The sequence below is a fragment of the Schizophyllum commune genome (genome assembly GCF_000143185.2).
Source record: "Schizophyllum commune H4-8 unplaced genomic scaffold SCHCOscaffold_6, whole genome shotgun sequence".
Lineage (NCBI taxonomy): Eukaryota > Fungi > Basidiomycota > Agaricomycetes > Agaricales > Schizophyllaceae > Schizophyllum > Schizophyllum commune.
The window spans coordinates 1,730,020-1,749,258 of NW_026089543.1; the positions used below are offsets into that span (position 1 = coordinate 1,730,020).

The window sequence follows — 19,239 nt, forward strand, 5'->3', positions numbered from 1 at the left end:
TGTCACGCGCGTGGCTTCCTTGCCCTCGACCTCCATGGCAGATTCATGGCAGGTCCGCACGAAGCGTTGGTCTCCATTGCTCGCATGCACCGTACGTACTCTCGAGTACCTCACTAGGGCTTCGAACTTACAGGACTGAAGACATCAGGAGCATGGCGAAATTCCGCCGGTTGAAGCAGCACGCGCGTAATTCAGAGGTGCGCGGTCTAGTGAAGGTTAGCTCGCAGCACCCACCTATTTCCCTTCAAATATTGCCCTATTACATGTCTCTCTGACACAGTCATGCGCATAGGCCGGCAAGCCAGGTGTACTCGTCTTCCGCGGAACGAAGTTTACAGTGTCGATGTTCCTCGAGAACGCAAGAGGTACGTCTTCGTCTTCTTCCACTTCGACCACCATTCAAAATCACGCTCTCCGGTCCAGCCTTACGCTACCTCGACTTCCATCATGTCGACACCCAATCACTACTTCCTCCGTCCGCCGGCTTCGCGGACAAGATGGACTACGGGCTCGAAGAGGTCCCAGACATGAAGGAGCTTGTACGACGCCTTGACGAACACGGTCTGAAGGACTGGTTCCGGAGGGAGATGGGGATGTCGGGACGGTGACGAAGTCTAGTCACTTGCCGCCGCTAGTCGACCGCTAGTACAAACAAGACACGGCTTCCATTAGTTTACTAGGATTTCGATGCACATATTTCAGCATCTTCAGGCTTCACCACACACGTCGCGCAAGCTCATCGGTCGTGCGACTTTCGTCAGGCATCGATAGGAACACCCGTTTCTCGCCGCTCGCACCCTCTAATCGCCGCCATAAGTACTGTAAGTTTTCGACACGAACTGAGCAATCTTGACCCCGACCACCACTCTCCTCCGAAGAGCACACGCCCATTCCAGCGTCGTCGAAGATGAGTGAGTCCTCGTAACTCCTCTTGCGCGCGCTTCTCGCTGACGAGGATGATTTACACGTAGATGCCTTCGCCCAAGCTGCCCTGGGCATCCTCACCGACCGTAAGCCTGTCATACACCACGTAGCACCCGCCATCTGACTCCTGATCTTCTCCGAAAAGACCTCACCACAACCATAGTGACCGCCAGCGGCGTTGGCGGCATGATCCTTGCACCCTACGCAGCACCACTCATCCTAGGCGCCGTCGGATTCACACCGGGCGGCGTTGCTGCGGGTGCGTGCTCTGGACGTGGCTGACACGCTTGTATAATCTGACGAATATCTTCTTTGCTCTTGAATTAGGCAGCATTGCCGCGGGGATACAAGCAGGCATTGGCAACGTCGCTGCAGGATCCTTGTTCGCGGGAGCGCAGGCGGCGGGGGCTACAGGTGCTATCCCGGTCATAGGGACGATCATAAGCGGTGGCATCACCGCTGCCTCTGCCGGCGCTGGGAAGGCGATTGCTGACTTGTTCTAAACGGTGGTCTGTTTTTCTGGACGAACGGAGATACGAGTTGAATTTTGCCCTGTAATCGTGGGAGGGGAGCTCGGTGAATGCCGCAAGGCAACCTATGTGTGCGTTATTAATTTTGCTTGACCATTCCTTCGACCATCGACTATACGCGATGCTGCCCACTCAGGTTCCGATATCGCTAAAAGCGACGTGACAGTTGGCTATGCCGATGACGGTCTCGCCGCAACTGACCGTCAACTATATGCCTCATTTCCGAGGTCGTCCACAGCGCCGACAGACTTTCCACCGGAGGCTGTCAGGTCGTTTTGGGCGTGGCGTGTGAGAGCTGGCGGAACCCTCGACGTCAACTTTGTTGTGTTGAAACCCGTTGACCTCTCCGCTAACGGTCATATTCGCTTCGACGTGGCGCGCCGCCCTGCGCTTACGCGATGATCTCTCCTACTGGCAGCCTGCTGGGCGGCTGCGGTCGCGCCTACCCTCGTGGCCGGTACGGACTCGGGAAAGATCTTTTGAGGCGGGCTGGAAGGGCTTCCTGACCGTCACGTCTTCGAATGCCGGCACGACAAAGTCAGGCGTCGGCCGCAAGCGAATGATCAGACTTTCTCGAACTCCATCGTCTTGTTTGCAGACACCCTCCCACGAGACGTCCGCATGAGAATACGCTCAAGAAGGCGGTAGCTAGCAAGTCATCAAACCTTTGAAGAGCGCACATATAGATGAAAGCAGGTCGCTTGCGACTCTCTTCACTGGTCTTGTCTAGTCGAAGAGGTCGTTGGGCGACGATCCTACAGGAACGCTTCAAGGGCGCAGTTGCCGCCAAGACCCCGCGTAGTTGGCCGTAGCAATAACCACGCTTAGGGTGCTCCTTCGAAACTCTGTCCTATGTCCGTCTGATAATTCGCGCACTCCCGACCTTCTGAGCATGAACGAATTCTCGTGCTGTCTGCTTGCCCGAGGTGCGGCACCCATAAGCTTGCGGACATAGAAGCCCTACAGGCCGGCTATGATGGCCTCAGACCCATAAAATACCCGTACATGAAAACCCTGTCACCTTGCTTGCAAGGTCTCTTGCAGACCCTTTATTCTTCGGGATTCCTAGTACACACAGACAAACAACGCTTGACCTACCTCAGTTCGAACCCCGATCTTGTGTCGCAAGCAAGGTCTCCGCCGGGCGCAGCCGGCGCTTCCTCTAGTACATATATACAGCACGCTTATATTGCAACACTCGAAGGTAACTTGGGTTCATCGTCAACAAAGACTCCCCTTTTCGGACGCAATGAGCCTTTTCGGCATTTTCCGGTGTGAAGTTACGTGGTGACCTTGTGTAGCCAAGCACCTCTTCCCGTCAGTTGACTGCCGCAGGGCTTCTCCGCCGAATGCTACTCTATTCTCTATCTGGGTCTGGCCGACGCAGGCGAGCGAGGCTCAGACGAGGCTGCTGCGTTGATTCCCCCTCGCCTTGGATACGAATCCGCAAATGATGCGCTCCGGACATGATACGATACGAAAAATCCCACCGACAGACGCGTATCGTGCATGGGGCGGCGTCCATCCCCAATCCTGCTCAATTGATTCGTTCACTCCGGAGTCCGAGGTGTATACTTGGCGAATATCGTACGAGGCGAGGTGGACCGTAGCTCGGGAGCGCTGGCTACACGTTTTCCGTGCAGGAAATGCCTGCGAGATATGCACCCACGTTCGTGCCCCCTCGAGGTTCATTGTGTGCTATGTCGGGTGTCTTCGCGCCGCGGCAGGGCCGCCGCGACTTGGCCAGACTGCCCAATCACCCGAAGCGGGAAGCCAGCGGATGACCATGATAGTCACTTGACATCGTATCATGACAGCATACTTACGTTCTGCCCCAACGGTCCGGCGGTGGGGTACTTAAGCCCCTCCTTCTCAATGCAACGGACAACTCGCAACCCAGACACTCCCACTCGTCGCCGCCAACGTCCACCATGAACGCCAGACTCGCCTTCGCCAAGCTCGCGCGCGCCGCCCCGGCCGCCCGCCGCCAGACGCGCGCCTTCCACTCGCCGTTCACCATCCTGAACACGGCGATCCCCCCATCCACCACGAAGGGCGCGCCCAGGGACAACTCGCCCCTCACGTCCCCTCCTCCTGCCGAGGCGAACCTGTCCTCCGCCGACGCCTTCACCGGCGACCAATACGCCGCGTACTCCACGGAGGACCGCCCTGGCGACGTCTACGTCGTCTGCGACCCCACCGTCGAGTCCTTCCACAATGTCCCCACTGGTGCATACCCTACCTCGCACCCCTACGTGAACTGGAAGTCCGCGCCTGCCCCCGCGACTCCGGACGTAGAGAACCTCAGCAGCACCAGTGCCGACCCCTTCGCGCACCCCATCACGAAGAACGTCGACCGCAACCCCTCTGGCGTCATGGAGAGCGCTGCGCTCCGCCACCGCGAAGCCCCCGGCGAGATGGGTGCGCGCGGCGGCAGCTACAGTGGTGAGGGCCTCGCCGACGCGCAGGGCACCACGAAGGGCTCCGGTCTCGCCGACCGCAATCCGCCGCCGCTGTCGAAGGAGGCCGAGAAGTGGTCGAAAGCTGGCGTGAAGGAGGCCTGGAAGCAGCGCCTGTAGTGCGTTGCGCGCAGTGTTGGCTCTCGGACTGGGTTACTTATCGACGACCATAGATTTCTTGCTCTCTCGGATGAAACAAACCTGTACTTTTAGTTGCACATATCTATAGCTTAGCGCACTCGCGGTCGTAATCATGCATGTACTTATCGTCGCCTCACCTGCATATATTCACATTATTTGGCACTTCACAAGCCTGAAGAGGACGAAACAAGCACAGGACAACAAGACTCCATTGATGACGCAGCCTGTCCGAAAGAGGAAGGCTTTGAAGTCCCGATTAGGCTTGTTCCGAGCAAAGGCAGACGCAAGTAGAGGCACAGCTGTCTGAAACGCGCTCAAGCGATATAGCTCTAACGAATGTGATAGTCCCAAGGTCATCCACAATATCTACCGTGAATACGTAGTGATACACATTAGCCACGAGAAAATGTTTATGGTAGAAGATACAGCCAGGTATGAGAGCAAATATGTAAGCGAGTGTCCTTGTGTTCCACAATTCCTATGTTCATTCTGACGAAACCAAGGCAATGAGCTCGGCAACATGCGCGTTCCGCTTGTTCACCAAATCGTTATGTGACACCGTGCTTCGAAGGTCCGCCGCAGCCTGTTCAAGTTGGTCAGTAAAGCGATGATGCCAGAGAAGGGCGAAAGGCATACCTGTATCAACTTGTCCGCTTCCCACATCCTCGTTGGAAGGCTCTCCAAGGCGACATAAACGGCCGAGATGGATTCGCATTGTAGCAGCTCCTGCTCGTTGTTCTTCAAGATCGCCAGCGCGACCCGGAAGAGAACGTCCAGCCCATTCACCATGAACACATCCCACAAACGAAATAGCGTCTAAATCGGCGGGAGAAAGCCGATCAGCTTCGACGCCCTCAAGCGTAGCGACACATCACTTACCTCCACAGGCAGGCAATCCGTGAACAAGGACAAGAACCACGAGAAGCAGATCGCTGGGAGGTCAATTCCGAGGTCGAGAAGGTGGTTGTGCAGCTTCGGCAGCTGATCTTGCACATAATCCATCAAGACCATAGGGCACGCACGGGACGGGAGCAGCGAAGGCGAGAAGAAGTCCTCGGGAAGCAAGCGCTCGATGATCGCGGCTAGAACCCAGAACGCATCCTCCTCGTCGCCGTACACCAGCAGCAGCGTCGACGTGATGAGGTTCATCCCCTGGCAGTACCCGACGGAGGTGTTTCGTCTGTATAGCATGTCAATTTTTCCTGGTTCGCAAATATAGTCGGGAGAAGAGGCCACCCACCGACTATAAGCAATAAGCACCCTGCGCAATTTCTCGACTCCGGCGCCGTCGCCGCCAAAGAACACGTTCAATGGCATGGTCCGCCCGACGTCCTTCGCAATCTCGCCCATCACCGACTCATTGCTTGCGTCCTCCTTCGCTAACAAGTCCTGGAATAGCCCCGGCTCGCGCATCTCCAGCGCGCCGCTGCACTCGAGCCACACCTTCGCGCGATACACAAGCGGGATCCCGCCATGCACGAGCCGGTCGAACTCACGCTTCTCGCTGTTGTTCGCGGACAGCCCGAGCTGCGCGAAGCCGATGAGCCCCTCCGAGTGGGAGAGCTCTTCCTCGTCAATCTCTGTGCCGAGGCCGAGGATGGCGGCCGCGCCACTGGATGCAGACGAGTTGTGCGTCTTCGCGGCGGAGGCGCGCGCGGCGCGGCGTTGCTTGACAAATGCGTCCCACTCTTTGCGCCGGGAGGCTTGGCGCTGGTCATGGATCTCGACAAGCTGGTCTAACAGGCGGCGTACGGTATTCGCGCAAGCATGACGAGGGGTGCTTGTGTTGACGGAGAGGATGGACGTCGCGGGCGTATTGATGCTTGATGCCACGGCAGACGATACAAGCGTTGACGAGCGCCTTCTGCTCTTCGACGACGAGCGCGACTTGAGACTCGGTGCCACGGACTCAGCAGTTGGCGACTCCGCAATCACGGGGGCGGAGTCGGGTGAACCGTCGCATTGGCAGTTCTCCTTGACGATGTCAATCGTCTCCTTCAACTGGCCATCCTCGTCCTCCGGCCACGCATTATTCTCCTCTCGATCCGCAATCTTGACCCCGGTTAGACAGGCAGGCGCCGTACTACCACATTCCTTCGCCCGGATGAGGAGAAGGACATCATACTGCGACACATCGTACATGAAGCCGTACCGGTCCGTCAGCGGCTTATTGTCGTCGTGATATATGGAGAACCGCGACGCCGACTGAGGGAGCGGAATGGAGAACTGGAAATCGCGCGACGTGAGGGGAGTATAGGTGCGTGAAAGGTATTGCGTTGGCGGCTTCGCGACGGCGGGGATGATGGACTCCAGTGGCACCGACCCAGGCTTCTTGACCGGAGGAATTGAGGCGGCAGCAAGCGTAGTGTCTTGCCCAGAGGCCGAGGTCCCGGCAGCACCGCTCTGCGTGCTCGGCTTCCGCTGCTGCTGGCTAGAGAAGGACCCAAAAAGCGGCGACGAAAACGGTTGCATGATGGCGGCGCCCTTCGCCATTGCCTTCCTGTGCCCCGATTGCAGCTGCTTTCGAAGCGCCCGATTGAGCGTCATGGTCGCATCGAGTCCCTGCGAAGTCGGGAAGACCGTAGAAGTCGCGGAGGCCGGTTCTTCGACAGCAGTTTCCGAGACGACCCTCGATGGGTGCCTCCGGTCCTTGCGCTCTTTCTGAGGCTTCCGGAGGTCAAGACCCGTGTCGCGGGCGTTGCGCACCAGTTCGTAGGCTAGACGCGATATCAGCGGCCCCGTCTCCCGGCCCTGGTCCTCCAAAATGCTGCTAGGTTCACCAGTCATGATACGAGTGGCATTGACGATCGCGCGAAGAGATGCGCCCTGCCGCAAGAGAGGCTTCTCCTCTGCCTCTTCGATCGAAGATGTGGTCTCGATCATAGTGTTGTCCGGTAGGACCTCAGTAGTCAGTCGAGACATTGTAGGCATAGCAGGGGTAGAGACTGCCGGCGACATCAGACGGCTCTCCGGCGTGGATGCCGTTCCCTCTGAAGGCAGTGTGATGGTCTGAGCGGACTCGTCTTCTGCAGAAGTCTCGATGACGGCCTGCGGACGAGCGACATTGGACGAGATGCTAGGATTGAGGATGGAAATACCGAGTGCACCGAAGACGCTCTTAGCAGATTTGCGTCGCGTTGGCCTAGGTCGCTCCGTCTCCTCCGATATGGTCGCGGGAGGCGCTGACTGTGTCGCCTTAACAGGTTCGGGCCGTCCTCGCTTGCCCTTCCCCCACCAGGAGCCCATCCAGTCCCCTACGGAAGACGTTCTGGATATGACGGAAGCTCTGTCGTCAAAGACGTCCTCGGAGTCTGCGACAGAGCGTTGATCGGCGCCAGCATCTGATTCGGTATCTGGTTTGCGCGGAGGCATGTTGGACAGTATTGGCTCCTGCGGTATGCTTTGCGAGAGCGGGACCTCATCCTCGAGGGCTTCACAAAGTGATTCCGCTAGCGACTACGGCGTCGTCAGTTGTGTTTCCTGATGGGAGTAGAACACACGCACCCGCATACTGGGTTGCCTCCGAATTTGCAGACGATCCTCTCCTTCCTCGACGGGCTCGTCCCCTCCCATCCCCTCCGCCTTCTCGGGGTAGAGCGCGCTCATCATTCGGCGAGCTACATCTTGCTCTGGTGTGTCAAGGCCTTTCAAGAAGTCCTCCGCCCTCTGCAGCCGCTCTTCCTCCCTCTCGAGTAAGAGGCGCCTATTCTCCTCTAGCTCTACGCGTGCGCGCGTCACCTTGTGCAATGCCTGCGACAAGACGCGTATGACGGGATGATAGGGGTGTCTGGAGACCTCGGCAGGCGTCTCCGCCTCGCTAAAGGACGAAATGGCCGCCTGTATCGCCTCGTCCGAATATTCATGCCATCTAGTCGAGACGATTTGAGGTGCTAGTGGCGTTGACGCTTCGTTGACGTCGATTACCTCAGAGGGTACAAGGGCACCAGGACGAGGTGTTCGAGGGGGAGAGGTTGGTAGAGCCGCGGGTTGCTGGTTGACGAACAGGAGGGGAGCTGGGCGATCCCACATCGTCGTCAACCGATCGTGTGCAGCACCAGACGCCGCCGACTTTGGCTTCTCCGTGCGCGCGCTATAGCCGCGGACGCTGCCGTCCCAGCGCGCTCCGCCATCCTTCTCAAGTTGCGCCTTGAGGGAGAAGTAGGTTGCAGAGGGGGTCGTTAAGTCCGCGGTGGACGATGAGCCAGCAGCCTGCTGCTTGGAACTGCTCCGAGACTTGCGCGACCTGGAGCTCGAGGGAAGTTCGTCAGGGGAGAGAGGGTGCGAGCGGACTGGGGTCGAGGACTGCGACGACATAGAGCTGCACGAGATAACGCGTCCTGTTATTCGCCGTTCCGCGGGCGGCGCATCGAGCGCGATGACAAGGACCGACAACTTGCCGGCGGCACAGCGGTGATAGCCTTTTCGGCAGTTACCGAGTCACGCGTTCAATGTTCGTTTTCTCAGATGCTTGTAATCAATCCTTTGCAGGCATTATGGCATCGCGACGTACAGGCAACCTCTGCAGAGCTCCTCTACAAGTCTGAGGCTAGCAAAGGTTTCACTTCGTCAGACGGCATCAAGGAAGTGCCACGTTCATTAATCAAGCCTATCTCGACGACCTACTCTCGCTGAAACGGCGTCTATGTACAGTTCCTGACAGCATTCGAAGCAAACGGTCCTCGATATGTCTCGAATATGATCATAGGCAACATACAACGAAGACTCAACGATATGTTATGATACCCGGGATCTCGTTGCCCGCATCTCCTATGAGACCAGGGAATTATTGGAAGGTCTGCGCGTTTTCCGCCCCCAACTCGCCAGAAGGTGTTGGGCCCGCCGTCGAAACGCAAAAGAGAACATTGAAGAAAAGGCCTGGATTGCCATTGCATCGAAGTTCGATGAAAGCCATCGTTGGCGTCGGCAAGGCCTAGCAAGCCAGTTCTCCGCCTTCCCCACAGTCGCGTAGAGCATTGAAAATGCTGCGCTGATCGTAGCCGAGTGCCAGCGCAGACTGTTCTACCACCATCCTATCTTATCGGAGCCAAGCAGGCAAGCGGCCCCTGGTTTGACGACAGGACCTGTAGCGCCGTCGATGTTCCGGTCATTGTTCGCGGGTGGCTTGACGGGGGCTGTCGACATCGGAGATCTCGATGGGCGCTTAACCATCGAGACGAGTTTGTAGGCATGGCGGTGGTGTGCCTCTGATTCCACGATTGAGGCGGACAGAATTTTTTGGCTGTCCAACGTATTGAATTCGCGAACAGAGATGTGTCGCCTCTTGCCCTCTGTGCGAGCGTTAGGCAGTGTGTATTGCATACAATTGACTCACATTCATGCATGTTCGCTGAGAAGTGAGAGTCCTGCGTACTCATTGAGTACAACCCAAGCGGCAGAAGTCGAACCAAGAGTCGAACCGCCGCAGAGTGTAAAAGGGCTATCGAACCCATCAGCAAGAGAATACGGGATGACGAGACTTCTTCGCACATTCGCCCGGAACGGTAAGGCAAGACCAAGAGGTCCCAGAAATTGGGAACTCGCCGCTCGCATCAGATGCAGACATGGAACTCACCAAGATAGAGCCCGAAATTCCAAGGCTTACATCGAGATTTGAAGGCAAACTGCCGGCGGACGGTCACGTGTGTGATGGCGGCGCGGACCGACACGCACTGGCAGCGGCGCAGTGACTGTTCCTAACTCAACGCATCTCTCCAGCCACTGCATCCTACTCCCGCCCGCAGTGTCTGCCAGCTTCGATGCATTCCCTCCCAGACCACAGGGGCTCGAGAAACAATAGCACACCTGCGGAATGGCCAATTCAGCATTGCGTATACATGCCGGCGCATCAGAGCACAGGCTCACCCCCGCATCCCCTGATTCGCGTTTCCGTCTGAGGGCGAGATCCCTCCTTCGACCGCTGGATCTCTAATCGCCCAAGGGCCGTCCCCCTCCGGCGTGACTCGTGTAGCGGCCAGTGTGTGCCGTAAATCATCAATCGGCATCTGTCATGCGATGACTGCGACTCAGCCAGACTTACCTCCTTCAATGTGTTAGCTCCCTCAGATTCGTCGGGCGTGCCGCGCGGGCGCTGTGAGGCTCCGCAGCGTGATGCAAGATAGGGCGAGGTACATAAGCAGGATGTGGCGACGCGTCCAATGCCACTTTCAACCCTGCCAGAAACCATGTCTAGCCAGAGCGCATACTACGCAGGCGGCGTGGCCCCGCGTCGCCCATCGCACAGCCGCACGTCTTCGCGGGATGGATCGAGCTATCCTGGTGTACATCGTCAGCGTCATCAATGTTGGCCATAAAGCCCACTTACTAACACGTTGGACAGCGTACTCCCGTCCTTCGCCTGCTGGGGCAAGCAGCGCAATGGACCACTACTTCGCTCCTACTTACCCAGCGTACCCTGCCCCACCAGCTGACGCGCGTTCTTGGGCTGCATCACCAGCAAGTTCATACTCGCTGTCGCCTGTGCAGAGTATGCCACCCTATGGAGCGGGCTCCTACGTCCACCCATCGTTGGCCGTCGCCCACGCCGCTGCCAGTCCGTATCCACCTGAGGACTCCTCTCCAACCATCCAGGACCTTGAGGAGTTCCTGAACGATCCTAATCTCTGGACGCCACCCACGGCGGCGCAGTACAACTCGACATACCGCTCCATGGCTCCCGCCGCGCCCACGAGTGGCCCTCCCACGCCGCCAGAGAAGATATGCTGGCACTGCCGCACACGCACGACGCCGCTATGGCGCCGCGACACACGCATCCCGGGCCTTCTCTGCAACGCGTGCGGCCTCTACCTCTCCCAGCGCGGGAAGCTCCGCCCGCGCGAGCTCATCGACGCGGACGACGACTCGGACGTCGTACGAGAGGCGAATTACTCGGGCCCCGAGTGCACTCACTGCCACACTCGCACGACAAGCGTCTGGCGGCGGAACAAGGTCGGGGCACAGGTATGCAACGCGTGCGGGTGAGTCGTCGCGGGGGCTGTGATGGGGGATGTACGCTGACTGCGAGGCGTTACAGTGTCTACGAGCGGCTGAAGGGGAAGGAGCGTCCGCTGTCCCTGAGGCGGGACAAGATCAGGCCTAGGAACACGGGCAATGATTAGACGCGTAGCTTCAAAGACGGAGGATTCAACTTATTACACGCCTATGCTATCCGCAGCGATTGCCTGCTTCCTCGACTCATTCTGGTTAATTCATATGGTATGCCACAAATTCGGACTTTTTAGATAGATGGATAAACGCCCTGGCCGTCTCTAGTAAGCATATAGCACATATAAACTCCTCAACCTGTACACACCTATGTATCCCTACAATGTAACAATTGGCTCGCTTCCCTGGCGCTGCCCCGACCTATGTATCCTCCGACGACATGGGACTTCGCGAGACCCAGGTTGCGAACTGCCTAACGAAGGATCTATAGATCAAGATTGTCAGAACGACACCGAGACGGCGCCTTGCGAATCCCTTGGCAACGTCGTGGGTCCGTCCTTCGCGGACCATATACGGACAACGCGCACTTCAATCGGGGCTTCGAGGTCGACCCATGCGGATGAGACGCTATTGAAGGGCCGAGCAGCATACAGAAGTGCCTGAAAGCAATTGGGGACTGGCCAATTTTCAGGAGATAAGCATGCGAGAAGCGTACATGTATTGGTCGGCGTAAGAGACGAAGCGATACGATCAACGCGCCAACGGCTAGAGGATGAAGGGGAACATGGCTTTCCTCCCCCGGGGGTACGCCTTGCCAAACTCCTTCTTGTACTGGTTGTGCTTCTTCAGCGCCCAGATAGCCATCTGGACCGTCGCGACGACCAGAAACAGAATTGCTAGAGAAAAGTCAGCTATTTACTTCGCATGTCGAGATCCTGATTCGTACACGCTAGACTCCCGCCCGTCATCACAGTGATCGTCGTCCATGCCAGGGTCTCGAACAGATAATTCGGGCAAGAGACGAGACCGAATCCGAACCCATAAGGAATCCCGCGCTTGGTTGTGCCGGCGGGACGCAACGAACGCAACACCAAGTGTGCATTCAAGTTGAGGAGCTCAAAAGCCTGCCAAAAGGAGTAAGTACCTTGCATAATCGAGGAACAAGCTGCGCGTACGATAACTAATCCGGCGCAGGCTTTGAGGAAAGTAGGGTCATCGAGTAGGGTTCCGGCGACGGCGGGAGCGGAGTATCCTGGTCTGTACAGATCAAACGCCAGCAATAACCCTGCCTTTCTGTCAGTCACCATCTAAGAGAAGAGGGAATATTTGCATACCGCTAAGGAGATGGTAATGGCCAGAACTAGAACGTTCGTGGTCAGGCGCAGACAAAGCACCGAGGCGGGCTTCTCACTTTTTGAATACATTGAAGAAGGGCATAGTGGCGTGCGAGAAGCGATGTACACTGTCTACCGGTTAGCATAACGGCAGACGCTGAAGCAGGGTTGCGGGGAACTCACAACAGTGTTTCCAGTTCCCGCTTGATGAAATGGCCCATGATGAGAGCAAAGGCATAACTACAAATCGTGAGCAGGGGAATGTATAGCGCCAGAGGTGACGTACGTCTGCATGGCGCTGTGCTTCACATCCTGGCCGTAGAATACGCCAGGATAGAAGTAGAACAGGGGATGAATGAGCAGCGGTCCGACCTGATAGCAATGAGTAACACGTTCTGAGTATCGCAACATAGCACGCACGTATTCAATCAGGAACACCGTCCTCCAACTGATTTGGGGGCCGAGATCTTTCACGACTAGCTCGCCTTGCGACGCGCCGGAGAAGAGCTCCTTCACCGGCGCGTCGTCCGCGAGGGCCTTCTTATCCGAGGGGACGCTGAGTTTTTGACGTGTAGAATAGTACTAATAGCCTTATCAGCCCAGTTATAGATGCGCGGCGTCTCTGGGGCGCACCTTGGGGAACTTGGCATGGATAGCAGCCTTGATATCTGCGACCTTGCCGTCGTTCGGGACCTCGACAGTGATGGGAAATCCGCGCGCAAAGGCTGGCGGACGCCCCGCAGCGTTGACAGTGACCGAGACCATGATGAGCTCGTCGTCGGAAACGTTGAGAAATGAGGCAGGATGCAACGAGCAGGACCGCACAAAAACCGGGATCTGCCCAGTCCGGACGTTCGACCCGATCCCACATGGCTATTACGTCACGCGTCGGCGGTCGATATTCGGAATTATTATTCGGGCGGACCACGTCGCGTTGCGCGCCTCCTGGTCACCGTGGCTCTACCAGAGCCTCTACTGTCGCCAAGGCTTAGTTGTCCTCTGCAGCTACCTCGCAGCGAGCTTCTCTATTATACCCTCCGAGGAATCCAACACAGGCACTCTACGCATAGCGCAGCAGCGCACCTCGCTCGTCCGAGTCTGAAATACGATTTAGATGAAATTCTGCCCTTGCATCAGCGGAAATTCTAGAGGAACAGAGAAATTCAGGGATCTGTAGATCGCCGGGGCAGTATCAAACCTACAATGATGAGTGCGCGGCTGAGTAAAACTTGAACCTTGTAGTAGTCTACAAGGTGGACGGGTGCATCTCCTTTACGCGCCTGAAGCGAGCGCCGAATCCATAGGGAGGAATCCTACGTCTGGCTGGTCCTCAACTTAACCTCAGGAGAGCTCGTCGGCTCTACGCAATGGGCATCCGGACGCGTGAACTGAGCGATCTCAAAATTAGGGCCTGTACCAACGTTTGTAAGTAGACAAAGCAGTCTAGCAAGAGCTGGAGAAAGTCAACATTCGCAACTTCCGAATCGGAGCAAGCTGCGCGTCAACTTTCTCACCTCATACTGGATCCATACCAGCGTATTTTGGGTAGCCCTCCTCGGACTTGCTGGACAGCGTCTACCGATGTAGAACCTCCGACGATGCTTAACATCGTCGCCTCGCCATCCTAAACGGCGATAGCTCGTGTCCGTCCTCTATCGCCTATTGAGTCTATCAGCCCGCCCCGCTGACTTGAGCTTGACCACGTACTGAACAATAGCCAAGCCACCTTAAGGGGATGCAACAAGGCTAGAAGGAACCTAGCGCCGGCGCCATCGTATACAGTGTAGACTCTCCTTGGGGCAGGTTCATGGCCATGCCGCTGAATGCTGCTACGCACGAGGAATTCGGTCGTAGGACGCGGGTTAGAGGTCTCTTGAGCGCTCCGAGGAAATATCAGCCCTCGCTGCAAGTCCGAGGGGTTAGAGTGATCGTTCGTTCGGCGGAAGTTCATGACGAGATGTACTGCGCCTCGATAAGCAAGCCCATACCGTACGAGAGAAGCGCTGAGTTTGACTCCCTTGTACACAACCATTATTCGCCCGTACGCTTCAGAAAGCACCGGTAGGATTTCTGCACTATGAATGAGCGTATAGTAATCGTAGTCTGCGCCGACGTGATAGCATGGTACTCGGCCTAGGTTGTAAAAATGCTTGAGAGCGTAGAACGTGTTGAGTCGACCGCCTTTACGAGCCCACCCCGGACTTCCGGCCGCTCGGCAGGCGACGGTGCGTGGTAGGGTTGGGCGAAGGCGAAGTAGGAGAGAGGTCGTCGCTAATGATATCTTGGATTGATGCCTCGAGCGCATCTACACGAGCGGACATCTGGTCCACTGGGACAGTATTCAGTCCGCCTATCCCGCACGCCACGAATCAACACCACTCACTCCTCTCCATTATTTGGCCCGACATCGATTCGAACTTGTCGTCCAATTGAGATAGGAGCCTCTCCACCTGCCCGGCGCAAGGTAGATGCAGAGATAGGAAGGTGATGCAAGAGTGCGCAGTACCGCGAGAACACAGGGTGGCAGCATCGGTCAGAGGCCGCCACCGACGCGCGAGGAAAGGCAGCGGCACTCACGAAAGCGGTCAGCTCGTGGGGGCTGGTTATATCTGCGGCGTCCTTCTTCTGCTCGGCCTTGACGCCGTTAACAGCGGGCTTGACTCCCTTGGTTGGCGCCGGGGTTGACATATTGAACACGACTCTCGACCGTGAGAGAAGGTCAAGTTCAACCCGCGGGGTGGCCACGAGGCTCGGAAGTGGCAGCGTCCCGGTTTGGCTCCGTCGATCCGCCGATCCGAACCACGCGAGTATCGGAGACCGCCGAATTTCCCCTTTGCGTGAGACAATGCATCTTTCCTCCGCCCTTCTGCGTCTCTGCGCTGACAGTCCGAACATCGCTTCACGGACGCCGGAATCTCAGACAGGCGGTAGGAAGAAATGACTGCTTCCGAATCCGTTAATCAAATCCGGGAAGACCGCACTGGTGCCGCAATATCGCTTCCTCTACCGCACATTGCCGCGCGGCAACATGGACTTCAACTGCGTGACGCAACGATCTCAGCACCCTCGATATGGCTCCCTCTTCTCCGCTCTCTCTGTATAGGACTGCATCCCACTCCGCGAACCGAATGGCTGCCTGCAGGAGGCCAACTCACTCGACGGGGCGTATGCACAGTCTGCGAGCATAGCGCCTTGACAAGCGCCTTCTCCCTCTTCAATCGTGGTTTTTATGCGCTCGGGTGGTGAATACGCGATCAACGGCAGCTCTCTTCCTTGATACAACCAAGCGCTGCCACTGACGCAGGGGTTCCCCACACAAATGACGGCGTCGAGGGAAAGATCACAGAGGGATGCCCCCTTGTAACCACAAAGGCCGTGGTCTTGTACGTGTGATTACCAAGATCTTTACCGGAAATTCGACCCGTCTCCGCGGCGGCAGGCGACTGTTGTACGAACGCAACGTACATTGGTATTCGGTGAGTAGAACTGCGCAGCCATTTGGTCATCTTGTTGAACCTGACGCTAGGTCTTCGCAGATAGCTTCGGCGCCGCCATGTTGCTGGTCATTGATCGGTACGATACAGTCCTGTCTCCGTTTGGTCCCGTTGCTTAAGCTTCTAGATTAGGTGACGATCCTCTCGAGGGCTTCGCGCGTCGGGGTTTAGCTATGTATGTTGTGATCAGGCTTGTTTAGGCATATACACTTTCAAGCTTGTTCTCTGAGCCTGAGCAACGCGTTGTCAATCGCCGGCTCGGAATAGCATCGCCATAATGGCCTTCCCAGCAAGAGGCACCCCACATTCAATGAGGTGCCGTCAATGCTATCTCCACGGTGAGTCATGTCACGAACATGAGGATGTAGCAACCATTGATCCAACTTCAGCAATTGACCTGCTTCCCAGCGTTCCAGGGTGAAGGGCTTCACACGACGACCGCCCTTCTTGTTTGTGATCGAGGCCTGCTGCTGTTCTGGTCGTGGCCATCGCGGTCGGAAATCACTTGGTGGCGCAGGTCTTGACAGCTGGTACAGCTGCGCAGAGGCGTACGAGCTCGGAGGAGGCTTGTACCAGGTCCGAGGCTCGACCAGCTGTCAGTTATCGGACGAAGAAGTCGTTAAGGTGGGAGGCTTCTTCCACGCGAGCGCACGAGATGAAGGCCATGTAATTGGCTGCAGGCGTGGCCTGCAACCTGGTCGCCGCGCGGGACGCCGCTCGCGGGTTCCGCTAGCGATCAATGAATCGTTGCCGGTAGAGCACGGGAGAGGCATGTCGGTGAGTTTCATGTTTCTCCCGTTAATTCTTGTTCGTTTGGGAACACATTGACAGGTATGATCGACAGTCGAGCAAGAAGGAAGGCGATCGCTGTCGAAGGTAAGGAAAGTGCCGTGTGAAGGACTGTTCGACTGTCGGCGGACACACGGGCACCCGCTCTCGACCTAGCGACTGCCCCATAACGTCAGCTACTAATACACAGAACACTTCGCCAGTCTCCAGACGCAACGCGAGGGGGCACACCAGCTGGCTATGATGACAGGGAGGCCCGTCTTTGGTGCGCGATTCAGCAGGTCGGATCGGGGGATAACGAGAGTCCTTGGCGGCATGGATCTGGTATGAAATCCTGCTCGCCGGGGATTTACTGGATGTAAATGGATCCAAAGACGAAATTTCCGGATCGGGCTGTTAACGCGGGATGGGCACGGCAACTTGAAGCCAAGCCGGAGGGGGTGTCAACGCACGCGCGCGTGCTGACCCGAAATGGGATTTCCCATTGTTTATATATGCCACCGGGCCAGACGCCGCGGACGTATTTCTCCCCCCTCTTCCTGCGCCCATGTCGAGCGCCAGCGCGCAAGACGCTCATGTCCCCTCCTACTACGGCGTCGTCGAGACCACCCTCGACGCCCTCCGTCTCGTCAACGGGGCCGCACAGGGCATCGTGCCCCGCATCAGGCGCCGGCTTAACGAGAGCGAACGGCGCGCCATGATCCACTCAGGCGCAGTCTTCGTCTTCGCAGTGGAGGAAAGGTGCGTGCATTACTACGTTGACGCGACCTGGAGCTGATCATGAACGGCCAGCAATATCAAGCGATGGACCGACGGCATGGTGCGTGATCAAATTACGCGCATATATGCGGTCGTTCATTTATATCTAGTTGTGGTCACCCTCGAGGATTCACAAGAATTTCCTTGTGAGCCCACACGCCATCTCTACCACGCTGTAACTTGACGCCGAGGTCAGGTTTATCGCGAGATCAATGAGCGGCCTCAAGGACGAGGAAGTAGGCGCAACTACACATCCGAGGAACTCTCGACACGACATCAAGGTCCCCCCAGTCCCACCGACCACCTGTACACGGGCTTTCGCAACCCCGCACTCGAAGCGACTACATTCAAGCTTGACGGCCTCCACAAGAAGGTGCACAGCTTCCCTCTTGCTGAAAACTCTCGCTCACAATCGCGCAGACCATCACCGTCACGATTAACGACGCAGACTGGCATCTAGTCGCGTATTACTCGACAACGGACGTACAGAACGGTACGCTCAAGGTACGAACCAATATCCACCGGGGGGAGTACAACTCACCTTCGCGAAGAGACCCAGCACGCGACCAGATATTATGGCGCCATACATGAATCCTCACGCGTTTCGTCTCACGAGCTTTCGAATTCCTCCGAAAATTGTCATGGATGCGGACGGTCGTCCTGTAGTAGCGTAAGTCTACAACGCCACTTCCGCCTGCTAACTGACGCAATCTGCGTAGTGCGGACGACGAGGACGAAGACGACCAAGCAGGCGGTGCGCAATGCAAGTCCGAAGACACATCGTCTCAAACATCACTCTTCTCCCCCATTCTCTCACCCAAGAATTCTTTCACTGGCAGCTCCCTATATCCCATTCCAAACCGCGCACGCCTCTCCTCGCCGGTTCCCCGTCGAATCTCTACATCGTCGAGCACGCCTGATTTCTGGTCGAGGTCGTCTTCCGGCATATCCCCTGGATCCCAGCAGGGGTGGCATCCGGACATGCCGACGCACGGCGGACGGTGGAACGCGGCCAGCAGCTCCAGTAGCCAACCTTACGACGCTTACTCCTCGGCCGGCGGACCTATCGGAAGACCACGCTCGCGAACCACGGTCGCTCCCTACCACATCCCTACCCTGAGCGCAGCAAGGGGGCGGCAGATACAGCACGAAGAGCCCTACACGATACGGTCCATGAGCGCTGGCCCGTCTTCACTTTCTTGGATATTGGACAACGACCCACCTCAACGGAGCCCCGTCGCCCAACATCACAGTCCCTCCTCGCTTCATCGTAGCCCGACGTCGATGCAGCCTGACCCATACGGCCCTCGATTTGATTACCACCAGTCTCCGCCGGTATCCAGCCACCCGATGCATTGGCCGGCACGCAATTCCGCCACCTTGCTCCCCCTTCCTAATATATCCAACTCGTCGTCTTTGCATACCATAGTCCCTGGATCATCCGGACCCTCGCCCGCCTTACCGCCTCCTTTCCACATGAACGAGAACCTACATGCCATGGACGATCCGGAAGAGTATCATTACGAGGACCAGTAGCACGGACCCCCGCCGCACTATAGACCACACGCACGACTCTGCTGTAGCTTTACATTACCTATTCCCTCTGCACACATCTGTATGTTTCTTCCAGCATACGACCCCTTTCTTGGGCACCTCTTCGCCTTGTATATAGGTCTCAACGACTCGAAGGGCCTGCCACTTCTGTATATACCAACCGTACTGTATCGGGGATTTTGGGCTGACTCTGTGATATACGATATTTCCCTAGGGCACCTGCATTCACTTGCCTCTTCGCGGCGACCTGATTGTTCTTCTTATTGCACTAGATGCACATTTTGTACGTCTGAGCAGCATCAACACCGTCGAG

The 19,239-nt window shown here is 57.0% G+C and overlaps 7 protein-coding genes across 7 annotated transcripts; 4 read left to right on the forward strand and 3 right to left on the reverse strand.

Annotated features, from left to right (window-relative positions):
• Nucleotides 1-45: 45 nt before the first annotated feature.
• On the forward strand, nucleotides 46-1,427 carry SCHCODRAFT_0257138 (uncharacterized protein; the record flags this gene model as incomplete). The annotated part of the gene is made up of 9 exons (XM_003032094.1): nucleotides 46-91; nucleotides 142-197; nucleotides 293-365; nucleotides 424-604; nucleotides 703-821; nucleotides 897-911; nucleotides 972-1,010; nucleotides 1,070-1,183; nucleotides 1,252-1,427. The coding sequence occupies 9 exons, from the start codon at nucleotides 46-48 to the stop codon at nucleotides 1,425-1,427; spliced, it is 819 nt and encodes a 272-aa protein (XP_003032140.1).
• Nucleotides 1,428-3,350: 1,923 nt separating this feature from the next.
• SCHCODRAFT_02626612 (uncharacterized protein) lies at nucleotides 3,351-4,143 on the forward strand. Its single transcript, XM_050345359.1, has one exon. It carries the CDS (start codon nucleotides 3,386-3,388, stop codon nucleotides 4,031-4,033), a length of 648 nt encoding a protein of 215 aa, XP_050200132.1. The 5' UTR covers nucleotides 3,351-3,385; the 3' UTR covers nucleotides 4,034-4,143.
• Nucleotides 4,144-4,330: 187 nt separating this feature from the next.
• SCHCODRAFT_02626614 (TBC-domain-containing protein) lies at nucleotides 4,331-8,449 on the reverse strand. The gene is made up of 5 exons (XM_050345360.1): nucleotides 7,559-8,449; nucleotides 5,295-7,510; nucleotides 4,934-5,234; nucleotides 4,691-4,870; nucleotides 4,331-4,637 (listed from the first exon to the last, which is right to left on the reverse strand). The coding sequence occupies exons 1-5, from the start codon at nucleotides 8,366-8,368 to the stop codon at nucleotides 4,539-4,541; spliced, it is 3,606 nt and encodes a 1,201-aa protein (XP_050200133.1). The 5' UTR covers nucleotides 8,369-8,449; the 3' UTR covers nucleotides 4,331-4,538.
• Nucleotides 8,450-9,917: 1,468 nt separating this feature from the next.
• On the forward strand, nucleotides 9,918-11,651 carry SCHCODRAFT_02626620 (uncharacterized protein). The gene is made up of 3 exons (XM_003032092.2): nucleotides 9,918-10,339; nucleotides 10,392-11,028; nucleotides 11,085-11,651. Exons 1-3 carry the CDS (start codon nucleotides 10,237-10,239, stop codon nucleotides 11,167-11,169), a joined length of 825 nt encoding a protein of 274 aa, XP_003032138.2. The 5' UTR covers nucleotides 9,918-10,236; the 3' UTR covers nucleotides 11,170-11,651.
• Nucleotides 11,652-11,655: 4 nt separating this feature from the next.
• SCHCODRAFT_02626626 (uncharacterized protein) lies at nucleotides 11,656-13,145 on the reverse strand. The gene is made up of 9 exons (XM_003031650.2): nucleotides 12,964-13,145; nucleotides 12,751-12,912; nucleotides 12,617-12,702; nucleotides 12,514-12,570; nucleotides 12,408-12,458; nucleotides 12,331-12,356; nucleotides 12,172-12,281; nucleotides 11,943-12,120; nucleotides 11,656-11,892 (listed from the first exon to the last, which is right to left on the reverse strand). Exons 1-9 carry the CDS (start codon nucleotides 13,093-13,095, stop codon nucleotides 11,762-11,764), a joined length of 933 nt encoding a protein of 310 aa, XP_003031696.1. The 5' UTR covers nucleotides 13,096-13,145; the 3' UTR covers nucleotides 11,656-11,761.
• A 993-nt stretch (nucleotides 13,146-14,138) lies between these two features.
• On the reverse strand, nucleotides 14,139-15,065 carry SCHCODRAFT_02626631 (uncharacterized protein). Its single transcript, XM_003031649.2, has 3 exons — nucleotides 14,908-15,065; nucleotides 14,714-14,780; nucleotides 14,139-14,659 (listed from the first exon to the last, which is right to left on the reverse strand). Exons 1-3 carry the CDS (start codon nucleotides 15,016-15,018, stop codon nucleotides 14,514-14,516), a joined length of 324 nt encoding a protein of 107 aa, XP_003031695.1. The 5' UTR covers nucleotides 15,019-15,065; the 3' UTR covers nucleotides 14,139-14,513.
• A 1,962-nt stretch (nucleotides 15,066-17,027) lies between these two features.
• Nucleotides 17,028-19,232, forward strand: SCHCODRAFT_02626635 (uncharacterized protein). The gene is made up of 7 exons (XM_003032091.3): nucleotides 17,028-17,354; nucleotides 17,406-17,433; nucleotides 17,483-17,518; nucleotides 17,569-17,745; nucleotides 17,793-17,876; nucleotides 17,924-18,042; nucleotides 18,092-19,232. The coding sequence occupies exons 1-7, from the start codon at nucleotides 17,161-17,163 to the stop codon at nucleotides 18,906-18,908; spliced, it is 1,455 nt and encodes a 484-aa protein (XP_003032137.1). The 5' UTR covers nucleotides 17,028-17,160; the 3' UTR covers nucleotides 18,909-19,232.
• The last annotated feature ends 7 nt before the right edge of the window (nucleotides 19,233-19,239 follow it).